Genomic DNA, 19,011 nt, shown 5'->3' with positions numbered 1-19,011 from the left:
AATGGGGACAGTGTTGTCAATGTATGTAAAGTGCTATGGAATTAATAGCGCTATATAAATGAATAAATTATTATTATTATTATTATTATTATTATTATTTCTAACTACCTAATTGGACCATTAGTGAACATTGCTAGTGTTTACTTAGTCTTGGTACTGACATTTTTTTACATGTCTTTTTGGTACAGGATTTTATTGTTCATGTACAACCTACTGTCTTATTTACTTCTTTATTGGGAATTGAAGGATACAGAATATTTCTTTAGATTTTTTTTCTAATAATATGTATGGGTTTTCTCCTATCTGCTACCTTTACTCTATTAGCGCGACGGTATCATTTATTAATTTATCAACTCCTGCCACATTATGTTCCCCAGAACCCAGCATTCTGCGCTGCTCAGGGATACCCCCACCTTGTATCTTGTGTATATTGTTGCATCTTATTTATTTTCATATTTGGATTCCTTTCTCTACTTTTTTATAGATTTATATCTTTGTTTTTAAAAACATCCATCTGGTGAATATCGCAGCTTTGTTTTTATCCCTTCTTTCCCTCGTGGTGTTGATTCTGACAAAAGAACTTAATGAAAAGTACAAAAGCAAAATCCAATTTGTTATCCCCATTGACCTGGCACTGGTGAGTCCTAAAAGGGGGTAATATACTGAAATACTAACACATTCTGTAACTGTGTAATATGTTTTTGGAGGATCTATCATGGTTAATTAATTTAGGGGTATTAGTTCCTGCCCTCATTCCGTCCTCTTAGCAGGGGCGTGCTAACATGCTATTCAATGCCCATTGCCCAGCGTCATCAGCGGTGACATGCCTACCTGTGTCCGTTGTGACTCCTTCAGAACACCGGGCTTAGGGTCAGTGTGCATGATCAGAAGTCCCAGCACTTCCGGTTATGCAGAAACCGGGTGTATGCATCTCGGCTTCAGAGAGGTCTAGTGCACATCACTGGAAGTATGGGGCATTCTGATCATGTGCACTGACCCTAAGCCCAGCGTTCTGAAGCGGTCACAATGGACACTGTGGGCGTGGTAACATGCTAAGAGGGCGGAACTAACGCCCTTGTGAATAGTCACTGCGCTCATTATCATATAAAGGATCTTTAGGAATACATTTTTCTAAAGATGCACAATAACTGTAGAAAAAGACATGAATCACACATCCCAAAATTATACTTTGATCTAAAGCTGCTAGTCTAAAATTAAATACATGAACATGAGGTTCTTAGTTTAACATTCTGATCAGACTGTGTGAAGCCCATTGCCACGTCCCGGCGAACCTCTGAGTGGTTCCCTAATCTATGCCTTGAAGGTTTGGCGCCGTGCGCCAACCACCGCTACGACAGCGGTGCAACAGCAGGACAGGCGACCTGGTGCCTCACAACACCAAGCTGCAAAGCAGAGTCCCCATGGCTCCAGGCCATGCCACCACAACAATGGTTACCACACAACACTAGCACACTGTGGAAGGAACTGTACACTCCCCTTCCTCAAGCTCTCAGTGTGTGAACTGTGAGCAGAAAAGGCAGAACCCCTCTTTGCAGTCTCCTGCTAATTGTTGTGAGACACCCGGTTACCTGCCCTTCTGGTGCATTGCCGCGGAGGCGGTGGTTGGCGCACGGCGCCACATCTTCCAGGCACATATTAGGGATCCACTCAGAGGTTTGCCATGGCGTGGCAGTGGGCTTTACACAGTCTGAACAGAATATTAAACCAAGAACGTCATGTTCAGGTATTTAATTTTTGCCTTTGATGCATTAGATCAAAGTGTGACTTCGGGATGTGCGTATTCATGTCTTTTTCTACAGTGTTTGCTTTTTTCTAAAGATCTCTTTATGTATGCTACTATAGCCTGGGACAATTAGGCAGGGATTGGAAATATGTACCCAGAACTGCTTGTGGTTCTGGGTGCACATTGCACCTGACAGGTTCCTTTTAAAAGCCTTATGCTGAAGAACAAAAGGGAAACAATGTTTTGAAATTTTGGTTTCAGGCTCCTTATCTCACTATCCACTACAGCTTCGAATGTGAGACTACCTTCATTGAATAGGCAATCTTAAGGGTACTTCACATGCTGCGATATCGATACCGATATCACTAGCGAGCGTACCCGCCCCCGTCGGTTGTGCGTCACTGGCAAATCGCTGCCCGTGGCGCACAACATCGCTAACACCCGTCACACGGACTTACCTTCCCTGCAACGTCGCTCTGGCCGGCGATCCGCCTCCTTTCTAAGGGGGCGGTTCGTGCGGCGTCACAGCGACGTCACACGGCAGCCGTCCAATAGCAGAGGAGGGTCGGAGATGAGTTTTGTCTTAAGTATGTGAAATACATGCTCGATAGGGTTGAGATCTAGTGATTGAGTCATTGCAGAATACTCCACTTCATTGCCCCTAAGTTGCTTTCACAGTATGTTTTGGGCCATTGTCCATCTGTACTGTGTAGTGCCGTCCAATCAACCTTGCTGCATTTGGTTGAATTTGAACACAAAGTCTCGCCCTGTACACTACAGAATTCATCCAGCTGCTTCTGTCTTCAGTCACATAATCAATAAACACTAGCGACCCAGGACCATTGGAAACCATGCATGTCCGCCCATCACACTGCCTGGTACGGTTAGTCTTAAGGGCCTGTTACATGCTACAATTTATCTGATGATCGCATGTGCGACGTGACACGCCCAGAGCATATTTACGATTTGCCGGTATCGCTTATAGTTCGTTTATTTGCTGTCACACGTAACGATCTCAAAATCGACGCATCAGCGATCAACGATATATTGTTGGACCCAGGCGGCCATTTGAATGTTGTTCGATGTTGGCAGGATGTCAAACGGAGCAATATGTCGGCTGCTTCCCTTCCCCAAAACGAACAATTTTTTAAAAATGAACGACGTGTCAACGATCCACGATTTCATCCTATTTGCGATTGTTCAGAGTCGCTCGTAGGTGTCACACGCAACGACGTCGCAAACGATGCCGGATGTGCGTCACGGAATCCGTGACCCTGACGACATATCTCCCGATAAATCGACGCGTGTAACGGGGCCTTTAGTTTCTTCTGTCCATTCAATGTTTTTCCAGAACTGGGCGGCTTCTTTTGATGTTGTTTGACAAAGTCTAATCTGGCCTTTATATTATTAAAGCTGGTTAATGGTTTCCACCTTGTGGTGAACCCTCTGTATTTGTACTCTTGAAGTCTTCTCTTTATGGTAAACTTAGATACTGAAACACCCACTTCCTGTAGAGTCTTCTTCACTTGGGTGGATGTTGTTACTGGGTTTTTCTTCACAATGGAAAGGATTATGCTAGCATCCACCTGTCACAGGTGTCTCACGTGTGACAGACAGTTATGTGGTTTCCGGCCACAGAAGGTCACAGCGTCTCACAAAGTAGAATGCTCCCTGACTTTCCATTGTTTCTGCTGTCAGTATTCATTGGTGTAGGTAGCTTTCCTGCTGAATTAATCTCTCTCCCTTTTGGACCAAGCAGGAGCTCGACTTTCACCCAGCTGTTGATTGTCAGTATTCTCTTGGTATTTAACTACCCCTTTCTTCCTTTGGGCTGTGCTGGTGATATTTTCAGTTCATTCAAACTGAGTTTGCAAGCAGGTGGTTTGTTCTCCTCTGTGGTATCCTTACTGAAAGCTCTGCTGAACTTCTACCTGTATCATCTAATGATAAGCAGTTCATGCTTTCCACCTGTGTGTCCTCCATGTGTCTTCTATAGTTGTTTTGCAGGGTTGACAAAGAGCTCATCCCATCTGTTCCCTATTTATGGCCCAGCACTAGAGATACCTTGGTATCGGGCTCGACTCATAGATGCGGAACCTATCTAGGGTGGTGAGGGTCCAGCAGTAGGTTTGGTCAGGGGTCACCATCTTCCCTCTTCCTAGTCATAGGGTTCCCCTTCCCTTTCGCCCTGCGCTTAGTACTTTCCCGCACCTAGCGTGACACCACCACTGTTGTTTTCCACAGATGTCCAGGCCTTTTTGAGTTCCTAAATTCACCAGTGTGCTGGATGTACCAAATTGTTGATTTGGCCACTTTTAACATTTCTGCTACCTCTCTGATGGATTTCCTTTTTTTTTTCATCCTAACGATTGTATGTTTCTCTTCCATTGAGAGCTCATTTGACTGCATGTTGTGGGTTCATAGCCGCAACATTCAAATGATAATGTCACTCTGGGAATCAGCTCCAGACCTTTTACCTGTGTAAATGATGATGGGTTAATGAGCGATTAGCCCATGCAGCCTATTAAAGAGCTTTTGAGATATGAGATTGTCCAGTTACCTTTATCACTTGAAAAAGAGGTAGGTGGATATTAAAGAGCTGTAATTCCTAAACCCTTACTCCAATTAGGATGTGAAATGGCAACACAAAGGAAGCTTTCAAGACACTTATTATGAAAAGATGCCTGATTAAAATCTTTTCCATGATGCTACACAAAGAAGCAGTGTGTTGCAATACAACCACATATCTGTCTCTAATTAACTCAGATGTTGCCAATAAATCAGAAGCTTCCTAAGATATGCCATCATTATATGAGCTGTCTCATATTGTTTAAAGGCATAGTACGATTAGTGTATGTAAACTTCTGACTTTGCAAAAAATAATAAAAATGCCTTAAAATATTCTCTCTCTCATTAATCCGGCATTTGACAAATATATATAATTTTGGTTACTAATTAACCTAAAATGGGAAAAATTTATTCTGATTTCATGTCAGATGGGGAGAAAAACATGTGCATATATATATATATATATATATATATATATATATATATATATATGTATATGTATATGTATGTATATATATATATATATATATATATATATATATATATATATATGTATATATGTGTATATATATATATATATATATATATATATATGTGTATATATATATATATATATAAATATATAAAAGTATACGAGGCTGTTCTGTAAGTTTGGTGCAGAAGACCTGCTGCTGGTCCATTCGTCTTGGTCCATACTCGGGCCACAAAACTTGGGTCTCTTTAGAGCTGAATCCTATCTTCCCTATACATTTTTAGACTTTGGCTTGTAGTGTAGAATCCGTATTCCAATGGGGTATGCCTTGTATTTTATTGAATTTGACAGCTAATTCAAAAGAGAAATAATGGCATATAAAGTTATTACAGGAAAACTGGAGTCAAGAACCAATAATAAAAAGAGGGGAAGTGATCCGAAAAGTGGAAATTTAGAAAAGAAATGAAGCATTTGGTAATGTGATTAACCAAGGGACAAACTGGCCCTTGGCAATTGTGGATGAGCAGAAGCTATCCTCAGGTTCCAGATTTTGAGAAATCTATCTTGATTATCATTCAACATACTTGTAAGCTGCTCACATATATAAAAATAAAGTATTTTGATAACTTCATAACTGTGTATAGATATTCAAATATTATATTGTTTTTACACATTTTACACACATGGTCAAAATTCTTGGTACCCCTTGTTTAATGAAATAAAAACCCACAAAGGTCACAGAAATAACTGGAATATGACAAACGTAATAATACAAAAAAAAAAATTAACAAAAAATAAAACTCATGAAATAGGTGTGGACAGAAATGATGGTATCCTTAACTTTTTGTTGCACAACTTTTTGAGGCATTCACTGCAATCAAATGATTCCTGTAACTGTCAATGTGTCTTATGCACCCCTCGACAGGTATTTTGGCCACTCCTCAAGAGCAAACTACTCCAGTTGTCTCGTGTTTCCAGGCAGCATGTTTCAGCTTTTTCCAAAGATGCTAAATAGGATTTAGGTCAGGGCTCATAGAAGCCACTTCAGAATAGTCCAATGTTTTTCTCTTAGCTATTCTTGGGTGTTTTTAGCTTTATGGTTTGGGTCATTATCCTGTTGCAAGACCCATGACCTGTGACTGAGACCAAGCTTTCTGACACTGGGCAGCACATTTCTCTTTAGAATCCCTTGATAGTCTTGAAATTTCATTGTATCCTGCACAGATTCAAAACATCATGCCAGATGCAGGAAAGAAGCCATAGAACATAACAGAGCCTCCTTCATGTTTCACAGTAGGGACAGTGTTATTTTCTTGATATGCTTCATTTTTCCATCTGTGAACATAGAGCTGATGTGTCTTACCAAAAAGTTCAATTTTTTTTCTCTTCTGTCCATAGGACATTCTCCCAGAAGCTTTGTGGCTTCTCAACATGTAGTTTGGCAAATTCCAGTCTGGCTTTTTTATGATTTTTTTCAACAATGGTGTCCTCCATGATTTTCTCCCATGAAGTTCACTTTGGCTCAAACAACGACAGATGGTGCGATCTGACACTGATGTTCCTTGAGCTTGAAGTTCACCTTTAATCTCTTTAAAAGTTTTTCTGGGCTCTTTTGTTACCATTCGTATTATCCGTCTCTTTAATTTGTCATCACTTTTCCTCCTGCGGCCACGTCCAGGAAGGTTGGCTACAGTCCCATGGATCTTAAATTTCTGAATAATTTGTGCAACTGTAGTCACAGGAACATCAAGCTCTTTGGAGATGGTCTTATAACCTTTACCTTTAACATGCTTGTCTATAATTTTCTTTCTAATCTCCCGAGACAACTCTTTCTTTTGCTTCCTCTGGTCCATGTTGAGTGTGGTACACACCATGTCACCAAACAGCACAGTGAGTATCTGTAGCCATATATACAGGCCCACTGACTGATTACAAGATTGTAGTCACCTGTAATGCTATTTAGTGGACACACCTTGATGTAATTTGTCTCTTTTGTCACATTATTTTCAGGGGAACCCTCATTTAAAAAATTCTGTGGAAGGATGGTTGAAAAGCAATGTCTGATTTTCATTTGTTCATTTTCATAGATTTTGTTTAATTTATTATTACTTTTGTCAGATTCAAGTTATTTCTGTGACCATTGTGGATTTTTCTTTCATTAAATGAGGGGCACCAACAATTTTGATCACATGTGTACTTCTATGCTTATTTATTTTTTAGTATGCTTAGCTGTGTAGTGCATCCATTATATACTCTGTTTCTCTTACAGATTGTTTCAACCTCTCTTGTTTGTTACTTTGCGGATATGCCTAAAACTTTTGGAATTGACGTTATTGGACATATTCCAAAAGGGTAATTTCTTCTCTTAAATTGCTGTACTTTTTTTAAAAAATTTTACTAAATTTGTGAATTTCTCACCTCTTAAATGGACAAAAAGTTAATATTTACATTAAAATCTCACTAGCGATCTCGTTATGTGTGACGGTACCTTTAGTTCGGGTCCCGTCCCCAATGGTGCTGCCTGGTGATCCGTGACCTTCCTCCTGGCACTAAGTTTACTTCTCTGTTGGTCCCGGTAGTATGAAACCTGCCGGGTCCTGCTCCTCACTGTGGTTAAGTGTGGGAGCTTGCTCTCAGGATTCACGCTTAGGATTTTCTGGACCGTTTTGAGTGGAAAGTCCTATCCCCCTCGTTGCACCAGTACCCCGATTTTGGAGCGGGTAGGAACGGCTCTTGAAGACTCCGTTCGCCTCGGGTAAATTGTCAGGCCGCCGGCTGTCCTCCTCGACAGATCCGTGCCCCTTGCCACGATCCCCTGCGACCGGGGGTCCAGCCCCTCTAGGCCCAGACCACTGTCTGCCACATAGATTGCTTCCCAGGAGCCCTGTTCCTGACCTCCTCTCACTCTCACTTCCCAGACTCAACTCTCTCCTTCTGACACTCCTGACCTCCCAATTTCAACCCCCTTCCCTAGGTGGGCGACTCTATTCTACTCAAGCTGTCCACTGGTGTTTGGTGTGTGTGGTGCAGGGTGTATCTAGGATTTGATTAGCTGATGTAGGCAACACCATATAGTTAAGGACCCTAAACCAAGAAGGAGGTGGATACTGCACGGGAGGGCAGATTGTGCAATACCCTGTGACGACCTGATAATCCAGGGGCGTCACATTTCCACTTATAAAGTTTGTTCCCTTTCAGAAAAGCTTCATCCCTGGCTGCAGTTTGTAATAAAAAAATCATTGTTTACTCATTGACCCTGGATCCAGTGCTGAGTGTCTGGCATTGGCGGCGTCATTGACGTCACATTGACAGGTTGGCAGCCAATCTGTGAGCTCAGTGGCTCTGAGGATGGCGCTCTGTTTATATTGGCAGAGCTGCTGAGTTTGTTGATTGGCTGCAGAGCTGTCAAAGTGACGTCAGCGTTGTAGCCAATACCAGTCATTGGTGAGCAGTGGTGGAGACTCAGCGCTGGGGCCGGTAACAGGGAGTAAACAGCGGTTTGTTATTTTATAGCAAACTGCAGCCAGGAATGAAGATTTTCTGAAAGGAAACATATTTCATTTTCACACTGATCATTTTCAGTTGCTACGTTCTCATAGACAATCTATTTTTAATTTCTCTTTAAGGTTGATCTTTCATCAAGTCATACAATATAAACCAAATCCATTCTTAAATAACCATCTTAGACCTGATGAGGGTAGTAGCTTTACTTTGAAAATTCATGCCAGAATAGGTGAATAATTCTCAAATTAAAATGCAGTAGCTTATGTAGAAAGGAAACATGCAGGCTCTCTAATGTCACCTATTGATAGTAGCAATCCTGAAAGTCACTGTGGACCCTTTAAAGGACTCTGTCCTCTTGATTTCACACCCCAATCTATATATGCATGTAATTCTTTTAAAGACAAGTCTAGCAACACCTTTCTATGGACAGTCCGATCCTCTGTTACTGAGAAATCAGCATTTAAATTGATATGTAAATGAGGCTGAAGAGGTATGGTAGATCTGAAGCCTCTGTCACTCCAGCTCTATTTCCCAACCAACTCCACCTTCTCCTGCTTTACTGATAGCTTCTTTGGGTGAAGTCATACAGTAAAGAGGATGTCAGTGAAGCATGAGACAATGGAGTTTGGTGGGGAATAGAGCTGGAGTGACAGAGGCTTCTACACATAGATCTTTATCGTCATTTTGCATACCAATTTTAATGCTGATTTACCAGTAACAGAGGAATGGACTGGTCATGTAAAAGTATTGCTGGACTTTGAAGAAGCTACATGCACATATAAATAGTTTGGAGTTTTGAAATCCTGCTGATAGATTAAGGGCCTTGTTATATGACTTGGCATAAGAAGCCAAACTAGAAACTCCGTTTTCAAACACATGTTTCTGATTGTTTGCCCTTCATGGGTGCAAAGCAGAAGAACTAGTTTGGCTGAGTGAGAGGCCTCTGACGGGGCTTAAGGGGTAAAGTTTCTACTTAAGAAGAAAGCCAATTTGGCTTACGGCGATTTAAAGGCCAAGCAGTGCTCCCCTGGAAAAATGAATATGCACATATCCTCTTCAGAGAGTAAAGTAACAGGAAGTCTAGTGCCACCTATCGGAAGACACTATCCTAAAGCTAAAGCCTTAACATGCTCATTATAATATGTAGCAGGGAGGCTCTCACAAAGCATTACACAGCAATTTCTAAGTAAATCTTCAAGCTAAGTACACCAGCCTCACAAGCTCCAAGAGCTGTAGTTAATAATGTATGCAGTTTAATAAGACATTGACTGTGGCTCCTGACATAGATTATATGCCTCTGTGAAGCCCCCACTCACCTGCAGGTCGCCTCAGGGTCTTCACTCGCTGGGAATCTTCCGGCAATAGGTAAGTCGGATTAACTTTAATAGGAATCGTGACACCACTCTCGGTATTGCGGTGAGGGGGTGACCGCCACTGCAATTTAGAGAGCGTCTGGGGCTGATGGTGAATGCAGTCTGGTGTTATGGCCTCCCGAGAGTGAAGCTGGCCCCAGGGGCTCAGGTGTAAGTGTGTAGTACCACAGGTCGCAGAAGATCTCACACACAGGTAGCAATGTCTTTCAGGGTTTTTACTCACTTTTCTGATGGTAACGTGAGACAACCCGGGTGATGCTATGATGAACTAGGTGGAACCAGGTATCCCTCAGGCTGATATAGGGGTGACTGCTGACTCACCTTCCTGCATCTGTGTTTTGAATCACCCCTGACTTGACGTGTATCGTGGGATGCGTCCAGGGAAGTCGCTACTGCCGTTCTCCCCTTTCTGGCCCGTTTGCTGACAGCGTGGACCAAGGATAAGATGGCTCCAGGCTCAATCTGTCAAGGTAGAGAATTTTGGTGAAGACTGCTAATGGAGTCTTCGTTTGGGATATCAGAGACTGTGCCGTATTAGCTATATATATCAGAGCCGATATTAATGTATCAGACCATGAATACATGAGACATGTTCTTTTTGAGCCAGCATCACCAACTAACTTGTGTATTCGATAGATCCAATTACACAATATGCATGAATAACCTTGAAGCTAGACAGGGAGTACTTTTACTCCTTAATTTCTCACAGCACATTGCCTGCCTCCCGTACATTCCTTCTGTGTGAACATTACTGATAACACTTTTGCAGCTTCACATTCTGGCTTCATTATCTTTGGTTAACTCCTTCATGGCTTATACAGCTTAGAATTATATTATGGGTCTATGCGATGGCTACATAGACAGACAGATAATTATGCAACTACATCTACATTTTGATTATTTATATACACAGATATTCTTATTACGTTTGAAGAAACAAGCTATAGCTCAGGCGACCTCCACAGATCCTCCTTATGGACCCCTCGTTGCTATTGATGCTGCGGGCCCTGTGTTGGTTGGTGTGGGACTTGTTGTTCACCCCACCGGCAGGATTCAGCAGACCAGTAAATGGATGTCTGTCTCTAGGGACCTGTACCCCGTATGTGCTTTCACTGCCAGGAGTTCCCGTACTCGAATCCATACTTCTCTCTCTTTATTCTGGTGTCTTTCAAAGCAACTGTGCGGCAGTGTTCTTCTCCGTCAGCAGCCACTGCACGTGCAGGGTCTGACAGTGTTCCGCTCTTCAGCCCTACACTTCAGACACGGCTGCTCCACTCCTTCTCCTCTGTCTACCACTGCACAACTCTCCTCCAGCTACACTACAGCACCACACTATCTGGGATGCGAGGGCCACGCCCCCTCCCTGGGTCTGCTCAGGGGTCCCCTCTAATGTGTATGTGTGTTCTGGTTAAAGGGTGCCTGTATGTGTCCACACCCTACTCAGCCACCAGGATTACCTGTTTTGTACTGACCCAGCATGGGTGCAGTACTCAGTGGTGCCTGACCAGGTCAAGGGCGCCACATTCCCCCTTAGTTACCATCAGCACATCCTCGGGCTGCAAAGACAACAACAGTTCTTCTTTTTAATACAACAGTTCACATAAAAACATATAAAACATTTAAAACATTGTATCAGGTACCATTTTTCAACACCCTCCACCCACAAGTCCGTTAACCCACCCAAAACCCTCTCATCTTCTTTTCCTGGGTTGGTGGTTAAAGGTAGGCCCCATAAACAGGCGTACCCGCTTCAGAGTGGTGGAGAGCCAGGCCCGATAAACAGGCATGCTCCCTTGTCTTCTGGACAGCAAGCGCCATCACAGGGGTGCTTCCTGGTGGTGCAGAGCCAGGCCCCATAAACTGGCGGGCTCTGGTTTGGTACCTCTGGGTTAACTATTTACACTGTGAGAGTTTGTGGCTATTGAGCCAGTTCATAGCCTTATGGTCCATTAGTTGAAATGCACAAAACCAGGTGCAAAAACAGGTAGATTCTCACGACAGTACTTGTGGGCACATTATCTTGAACTTCAAATGTTGCTGTAACTTCAAAACTGGTAGAACTTTTCTTTACTTTCCTTCACTGGGATCAAACAGAACTGCGTCTTTCTGAACCAGAGTTTGGCGCTTCAATGCACTGAAACCTGGAAGTTGGTTCTGGAGCAATTCGGTTTTGCTGTGGTCACTGTGCTTGCTGAGCTGGCTGTACTTGCTGAGCTTGCTAAGCTGGCTGTACTTGCTGAGCTTGCTGTGCTTGCTGAGCTGGCTGTACTTGCTGAGCTTGCTGTGCTTGCTGAGCTGGCTGTACTTGCTGAGCTTGCTGTGGTGATGACCTTAGGGACTGGGTGGAAGCTGCAGGGCCGTAGCTGGAGCTCTTCAGGCATGGTACCACGTCTAGGGCAAACCAGCCCCTTTCACCCTTGTGCCTGGTGAATTCCACGAGGTCTCCCATATGTAGGTCTCGACCAGGGTGTCCTCTGGGCAGGTGGGACCAGACATCCCTTCTGGACACAAAGATGCCCTCCTTGACACCAGCCTCCACAATAAAGCCATAGACAGTATTTAGATTAAATTCTTCAACCACTCTGCGGTGGATAGGACCTCAGGTCTGGAACCCGGTCTGCCGCAGTGACTTCTTTTCCTGTAAATCCCTGGCCTCCACTCTTTCTCTTTCTGAGGTAGGCTATACAGGGGGTTGCCTTGCCCTCACGCGGTGCCGTCCTCTGCTGGCTGCCCTCCGCATCACCATCACTTTACTGTCTGCGGGCTCCCAGGTCACATTCATACTGGGAATGAAGACATCCCATGTTTCCTCTTCAGTAGGGGGTATCATAACCTCTTCCCAGCAGTGGTGGGGCAACAGCGCGACCTGCGGGCCTCCCTTACTTGCTAAGGGTGCTTTGTCCTCCTCCGGCTGCTCGGGGATTGTTACTTTAGCCTCCAGGCCTCTCCTCCTCCCCCTTAGTGGTGTTGAGCACTCTTCCGGTTGCTCCGGCAGCAGCGCTGGGGATGGGCTTGCATCGGTTGGCCAGGGCGGTGGGCTGCTCTCTGGCATGAAGAGTGCTGGGACCGCTCCGGATCCGGATGACTGCCTGGGAACCAAATAATTGTCCACCATGTGGGCGGGAAACCGAGCCTTCAGGTCTTGTTTCAGTCACTCCATTTCTTCGGCCACTTCTGGCGGGAAGGTAAAAGTCAAAGGCGTTGCGGCCTGGTCTGATCTGGCCGGACGCGGCATTACTGCGGCCTGGTCTGGGCTGGCCGGACGGGACGCTGCTGCGGCCTGGTCTGGTCTGGCCGGACAGGACGCAGGTGTGGCCTGGTCTGGTCTGGCCGAACGCGGCGTGGCTGAACCGGACTTCGCAGCAGGGGTCTCAGCGGGCATCGCAGCATGGATTACAGCGGGAAGTGCGGCAGGGATCACCTCCGGTAACAGCGTCGGCGGGGTCAGCGTACCCGAGCGGGCGGGGGCAGCGTAGGACTCACCCAAAGGCATCAGCAAGGGAGTCTGGGTGGCCACTTCTCGGCTTGGCACTTGTCGCACGGTCCACTTCTCATAGGCCCGAACCACCGCAGCCGTCTCCCGTAGCTCCGTGCGACACTCCATCACTTGCTGCATGATCCGAGCTTGCACCCGATCACAAAACTGGGCAAGCTCCCAGCTCCCACCAGGCAGCAGTGCCTGGTTCTGGCTCGCTGCGTGCAGAAGCCATCCTCACTCCTTCGCTGTTCACCAGGTTCTGGTCACGTTGCAGCCTGAGTTTCGTTTTCTCTCTTAGTTTTGCTTCTTCTTCCCCCAGCCTGGGACGTCTCCGCCGGCTAAGGTCAGATCCGCTCTCATCCTCTCTGTGCACTCGGTAAGAGCACTCCAGGGATTCCAGGTCGGCCACACCTCTTCGTGGGCGGTTACTTCTTTTTGCGCGGGTTGCTGTTGTTTCTTGGCGCGCTTTCTGCGGTGGCAATATAGCGGCAATTCAAATTTTTAGCGGACCGCCAAGGCGCACGGTCACCTGTCTGAACAGGTCTAGTCCTTATCCTGTTTGTGACGCCAAAAATGGGAAGCCTCCGCTCACCTGCAGGTCACCTCAGGGTCTTCACGTGCTGGGAATCTTCCGGCAACAGGTAAGTCGGATTAACTTTAATAGGACTCGTGACGCCACTCTCGGTATTGTGGTCAAGGGGTGACCGCCACTACAATTTAGAGAGCGTCTGGGGCTGATGGTAAATGCAGTCTGGTGTCATGGCCTCCCGAGAGTGAGGCTGGCCCCAGGGGCTCAGGTGTAGGTGTGTAGTACCACAGGTCGCAGAAGAACTCACACACAGGTGGCAATGTCTTTCAGGGTTTTTACTCACTTTTCTCATGGTAACGTGAGACAACCCGGGCAATGCTATGATGAACCAGGTGGAACCAGGTATCCCTCAGGCTTATATGGGGTGACTGCTGACTCGCCTTCTTGCACCTTTGTTTCGGATCACCCCTGACTCGAAGTGTATCGTGGAATGCGTCCAGGGAAGTCGCTACTGCCATTTTCCCCTTTCTGGCCCGTTTGCTGAGAGAGTGGACCAAGCATAAGATGGCTTTAGAATCGATCCTCCTTATGAGCCCCCTAGTTGCTGTTGATGCTGCGGACTCTGTGTTGGTTAGTGTGGAACTTGTTGTCCACCCCACCGGCAGGATTCAGCAGACCAGTAAATGGATGTCTGTCTCTAGGGACCTGTACCCCGTATGTGCTTTCACTGCCAGGAGTTCCCGTACTCGACTCCGTACTTCTCTCTCTCTATTCTGGTGTCTTTCAAAGCAACTGTATGGCAGTGTTCTCCTCCGTCAGCAGACACTGCACGTGCAGGATCTGACAGTGTTCCGCTCTTCAGCCCTACACTTCAGACACGGCTGCTCCACTCCTTCTCCTCTGTCTGCCACTGCACAACTCTCCTCCAGCTACACTATAACACCACACTATCTGGGATGCGAGGGCCACGCCCCCTCCCTGGGTCTGCTCAGGGGTCCCCTCTAATGTGTATGTGTGTTCTGGTTAAAGGGTGCCTATATGTGTCCTCACCCTACTCAGCCATCAGGATTACCTGTTTTGTACTGACCCAGCATGGGTGCAGTACTCAGTGGTTCCTGACCAGGTCAGGGGCGCCACACCTCATATAGGAAAAACTGCAAAGCTGCCATGCTTCACGTTACCAAAATGAATAGGTTGATAAATAAAATAACTCCTGGTCCTCCAGTTGCCCCGCTTGTCCTTTTTTTCTCGCCTGCTGCTTGCAATAAGGTTTTATGCATCATTATACCAACACAATATGATTTTGACTTCTGCGACCGACATGCAAACTCAATGTCACCATGGCTGATGACCATCCCAGTCATTTGTCATCTGTACTCACAGAAATAAGTAGAGTAAAGGCAATGTCATGCCTCGGATTTGAACTGGCAGCCGTCCATTTCACTCTCCACTGAGCCACAGTCAGGTTTTGTCAATGTCCTGGTTCTGAACACTTTGGTTGTGTGTTCATTGTCTTTCTGCCAAGTGTTTTCCAAGCTATAATACAGTCTAAGCTATCACCCAGCAGGTGTAACTATATAAAGCTTCCCTGGGCTTCCGTTTCCCCCTGGTGATATTTCCAATGTGGATCCTGCTTGGAGCTACAGCCTGTCTGCCTAGTGTTTCTCCTGACAGATTATAACTTTTGGTTTACCTTATTTTTACTCTGCACCTTCCCCCTGATTCTTTAGGAGGCCTACAATGGAACCCTTAGGAAGCAGAGGTCCGAGCGGTCATCTTAGTCATCCAGTTAGGTTGCTTCAGTCTGCGCAGGGGTCTTTAAGGACTGCACAGCTGGGACTTTTAGTCTGTACAAGAACCGAGTGGGTCAGGTGTACTAGTTTTAAGTTACACCATATTTTACTTTATATTCCATGTCTGCATGTCAGAGCGCTTAACATGCAAGGGGGTCATAGAACCATGAAAAACCCATAAGTGCATAAATTAGATGTGTATGGCAGCATAGAAATGAATGGTCAATGGGAATGTGTGGTGAAATGGAGTAAATATTCTGTTGTATCACTGTATACTGTAAATATGTATTTTTTTTTAAAAAGAGTGATGTCTAAGTCTACAAAGATCATGGGGGGTGGGTGGTCTCCTTGAGCCACTGCACGCAGGGAGAAAAGAGGGGTGACCCACAAAAGAAAGGGTTTATTAAGCCGAACTTCCCCTATTATTACATCAAACCAACAGCCAATTGCTGAAGCCCTGCAGACAGTCTGCATTAACCTTTTACATACTGACGGACCCCACAGTCAGTGAGGCATTTCCTATGCTACCTTGCCATATCCAATCTGCATGGACCTAACCTAACAGACTGCAGAGATGACGTCAGAGCCCTAGTGAGTGGTCTTAAAGGGTTTGTCCACTTTCTTTATTTTAACAGATGTGTTCAGGACCTGATGTTGTGTATATTTACTATTATCTGGGTATGACACGTTCTCTTGCACTTGTTAATGTCGCCTTCCTCCCACACTGCACAGATCTCCGGTCCATAAAGTGACTGCTGGTGGAGAAGCATGTAATCAGACCTCTCCGTCAGCCTCTTCCAATAGAGAAGCACCTCACATGGAAAAGCTGCTATTCTCTTAGGCTATGTGCCCACGCTGCGGATTTTGCGCGGATTTTGCCGCGGATTTGCCGCGGATTTCCCGAAAATCTGCAGCAGCGGCACTTCCAAGCCATTTCAATGGTTTTTTGGAAATGCTGTGTCCATGCTGCGGATTTTTCCGCTGCGGATTTGCCGTGGATTTTGATCCGGAAAAATCTGCAGCATGTCAATTGTTTGGTGCAGATTTGGTCCGGATTTTTGGTTTTGATTGGGGGAAAAAAAAAAAATGAAATCCGCATCAAAATCCGCGGCAGATCCGCGGTAAATTCGCGGTAAATCCACGGGTGCGGATTTGCCGCGAAAGTCGCGGATTTTCAGGCAGAAAAATCCGCAGGGACATTCTACCGTGGACACATAGCCTTAGAGGAGATGGATTGGCAGGTCTGGTCACACGCTTCTCCATCAGCTTTATGGACAGTAGTGCTAGGTACTTTGAGGAAAGCCCTTTTAGGACTGAGATATGTCAATATTTCATAGTAATGGCTATATGTCTTACCTTTTTAGAATACCTCTTCCTCAGGCACCACCAATGGACACCCTCCAGCATGTGGTTGTGGAAGCTTTTGGGGTGGCCATAGTTGGATATGCAGTCTCGATATTTCTTGCTTACAACTCATCAAAAAGGTTTAAATACCCCATGTGTGAAAATCAGGTAAACTGCACTTATCTTTAATGACATGATGTACCATGATGACCTGGCAAGTGACCGAGAGACACAGGGCCTCTCCCCTTGTGATGTGGAATTGAGAAGTTCTGAATAACAACTTTGAAGACATTTAACTCTAAATAGCTGGATAATTTCTACCTCCCGATTTGGTTTTGCATCCAGGATTTTCCAAATATTCCTGTTCCAAATATTCCACCTGCGGTATGCGGCCAGGGATTAGCCGTCACTGCAGTCGCTGTCCTCTGGGGTGGGTGGTGTCGCAGCTAGGATAGTTCAGCTTCCCGCAGGTGAAGCTAGACCCCAGGGAGGATGATGGAGGAAGTAGTGGGCGTTGGTGCCGAAGCGTGGGGTGACGGTGACAGCAATGAAGGGGCGGATACAGTAGTTGCTGTTCCAGGTCTTTACTCACTGTCCATGGGTTGCCCGGGAGGTGCCGGTCTCCATCGTGATGGGCTCCAGCCGATCCCAGATAAGTTAGAGGTAGCCATCGGTGCTTGAAAATGTCCTTTCCTAAGGGATGCCCCTTCAGAATTGAGGAACCCGGGCTGATCTTTCCGCTCCAAGCCTCAGGCCCCGTGAAGAGAGAAAGAAGACAGTGATGTCGTGTCGCCAGAACTGTAGTCCCGACTTGACTGAAGATTGTGTCCAGGTTGCTCCTCTTCTACCCCAAGTGGTGCCCGCCCCTTAGGTGGTTGTCCTAGTGACCGGAAAAGTCCCATGCCTTTTGATGGCCACCCCCCAGCCTACTCTAGTCCAGTCCCCAGTGAGAAGGCACCTAAGCTGTATGTAAGGTAGAAATGTGGAACACTGGTGATTAACCCCTTCCTTACCCGAGATGAATACTACACTTTAAGTGAGGTGCAGTACCCTGTAGCGACTGAGGCCGCAGGGGCTCCACATACATGTCTAGCATGCCCTGGTAGGAACAGTGAGAAAACATCAGAATGAATACAAAGTACATCAGCGCACAATATCATGTACCCAGGTCATCATCGTTCATCCATTGAATGCTTAGAGGAAATAGAACATTTTGAGAACGACCTATGTCTTTTGAAGACCTGTTCCATTTTATTTCTTGCAGGAACTCTTTGCCCATGGGCTCAGCAATATTATCCCATCATTTTTCTTTTGCATTCCAAATTCAGGAGCCCCCGTCCGCACTTTTCTGTTATACAGCATCGGATCGAAAACCCAGGTCAGCAATCTGCAATGTTAGTGTTATGTAAATGAAAACCTAAAGCTAAAACGGGCTTTACACGCTACAATATATCTTACGATGTGTCGGCGGGGTAACGTCGTAAGTGACGCACATCCTGCATTGTAAGTTATATTGTAACTTGTGACAGCTACGTGCGATTGCGTTTGAACGTTAAAACGTTCATCACACGCACGTTGTTCAATTCCTGAAAATTGAACGTGAGGTTGTTCAATGTTCCTGAGGTAGCACACATCGCAGTGTGTGACACCCCGGGAACGATGAACAGCAGTTTACCTGCGTCCCGTGGCTCCCGCCGGCAATGCGGAAGGAAGGAGGTGGGCAGGATGTTTACGTCTCTCTCATCTCCGCCCCTCCGCTTCTATTGGCCGGCTGCCGCGTGACGTCGCTGTGACGCCGAACGTCCCTCCCACTCCAGGAAGTGGATGTTCGCTGCCCACATCAAGGTCGTATGGAAGGGTAAGTACGTGTGACGGGAAATAATCATTTGTGCGACACGTTCAACAAATTGAACGTGCCGCACATACGATGGGGGTGGGTACGATCGCATATGATATCGTATGCAAAATTGTAAGGTGTAAAGCAGGCTTAAGGCTCAGGTCATACCAAGGAGTGCCCATTCAACAGGAGGAGCACCTGACATATAGACCAAAATGACAATAGATAACTGACAAGAGTGCCCAATATGTCCCCAGGTGCAGTTTGTTCTAAAAAAGCAATATGTTCTTTACTCATCTTCCCCGGGTCTAGCTTTGACTCTCTGCCGCTGTTCCTGATGTTGGTTATTATTTGCAGAGTTGACTTCAT

General features: G+C 45.7%; 1 protein-coding gene across 1 annotated transcript in view; it reads left to right on the top strand.

Annotated features, from left to right (window-relative positions):
* Positions 1-19,011, top strand: part of SLC26A7 (solute carrier family 26 member 7) — a 99,836-nt gene that overhangs the window by 29,138 nt on the left and 51,687 nt on the right. Inside the window, exons 5-8 of the mRNA XM_075316260.1 lie at positions 485-637; positions 7,054-7,136; positions 16,826-16,973; positions 18,070-18,183. Coding sequence (XP_075172375.1) covers positions 485-637; positions 7,054-7,136; positions 16,826-16,973; positions 18,070-18,183 — 498 coding nt within the window. The remainder of the gene's footprint in view (positions 1-484; positions 638-7,053; positions 7,137-16,825; positions 16,974-18,069; positions 18,184-19,011) is intronic.

Source organism: Anomaloglossus baeobatrachus, chromosome 6 (assembly GCF_048569485.1).
Source record: "Anomaloglossus baeobatrachus isolate aAnoBae1 chromosome 6, aAnoBae1.hap1, whole genome shotgun sequence".
In the NCBI taxonomy this organism is placed as follows: Eukaryota; Metazoa; Chordata; class Amphibia; order Anura; family Aromobatidae; genus Anomaloglossus; species Anomaloglossus baeobatrachus.
Note: the sequence above shows the minus strand (reverse complement) of the source record. Positions and strands in the feature narration are given on the sequence as shown.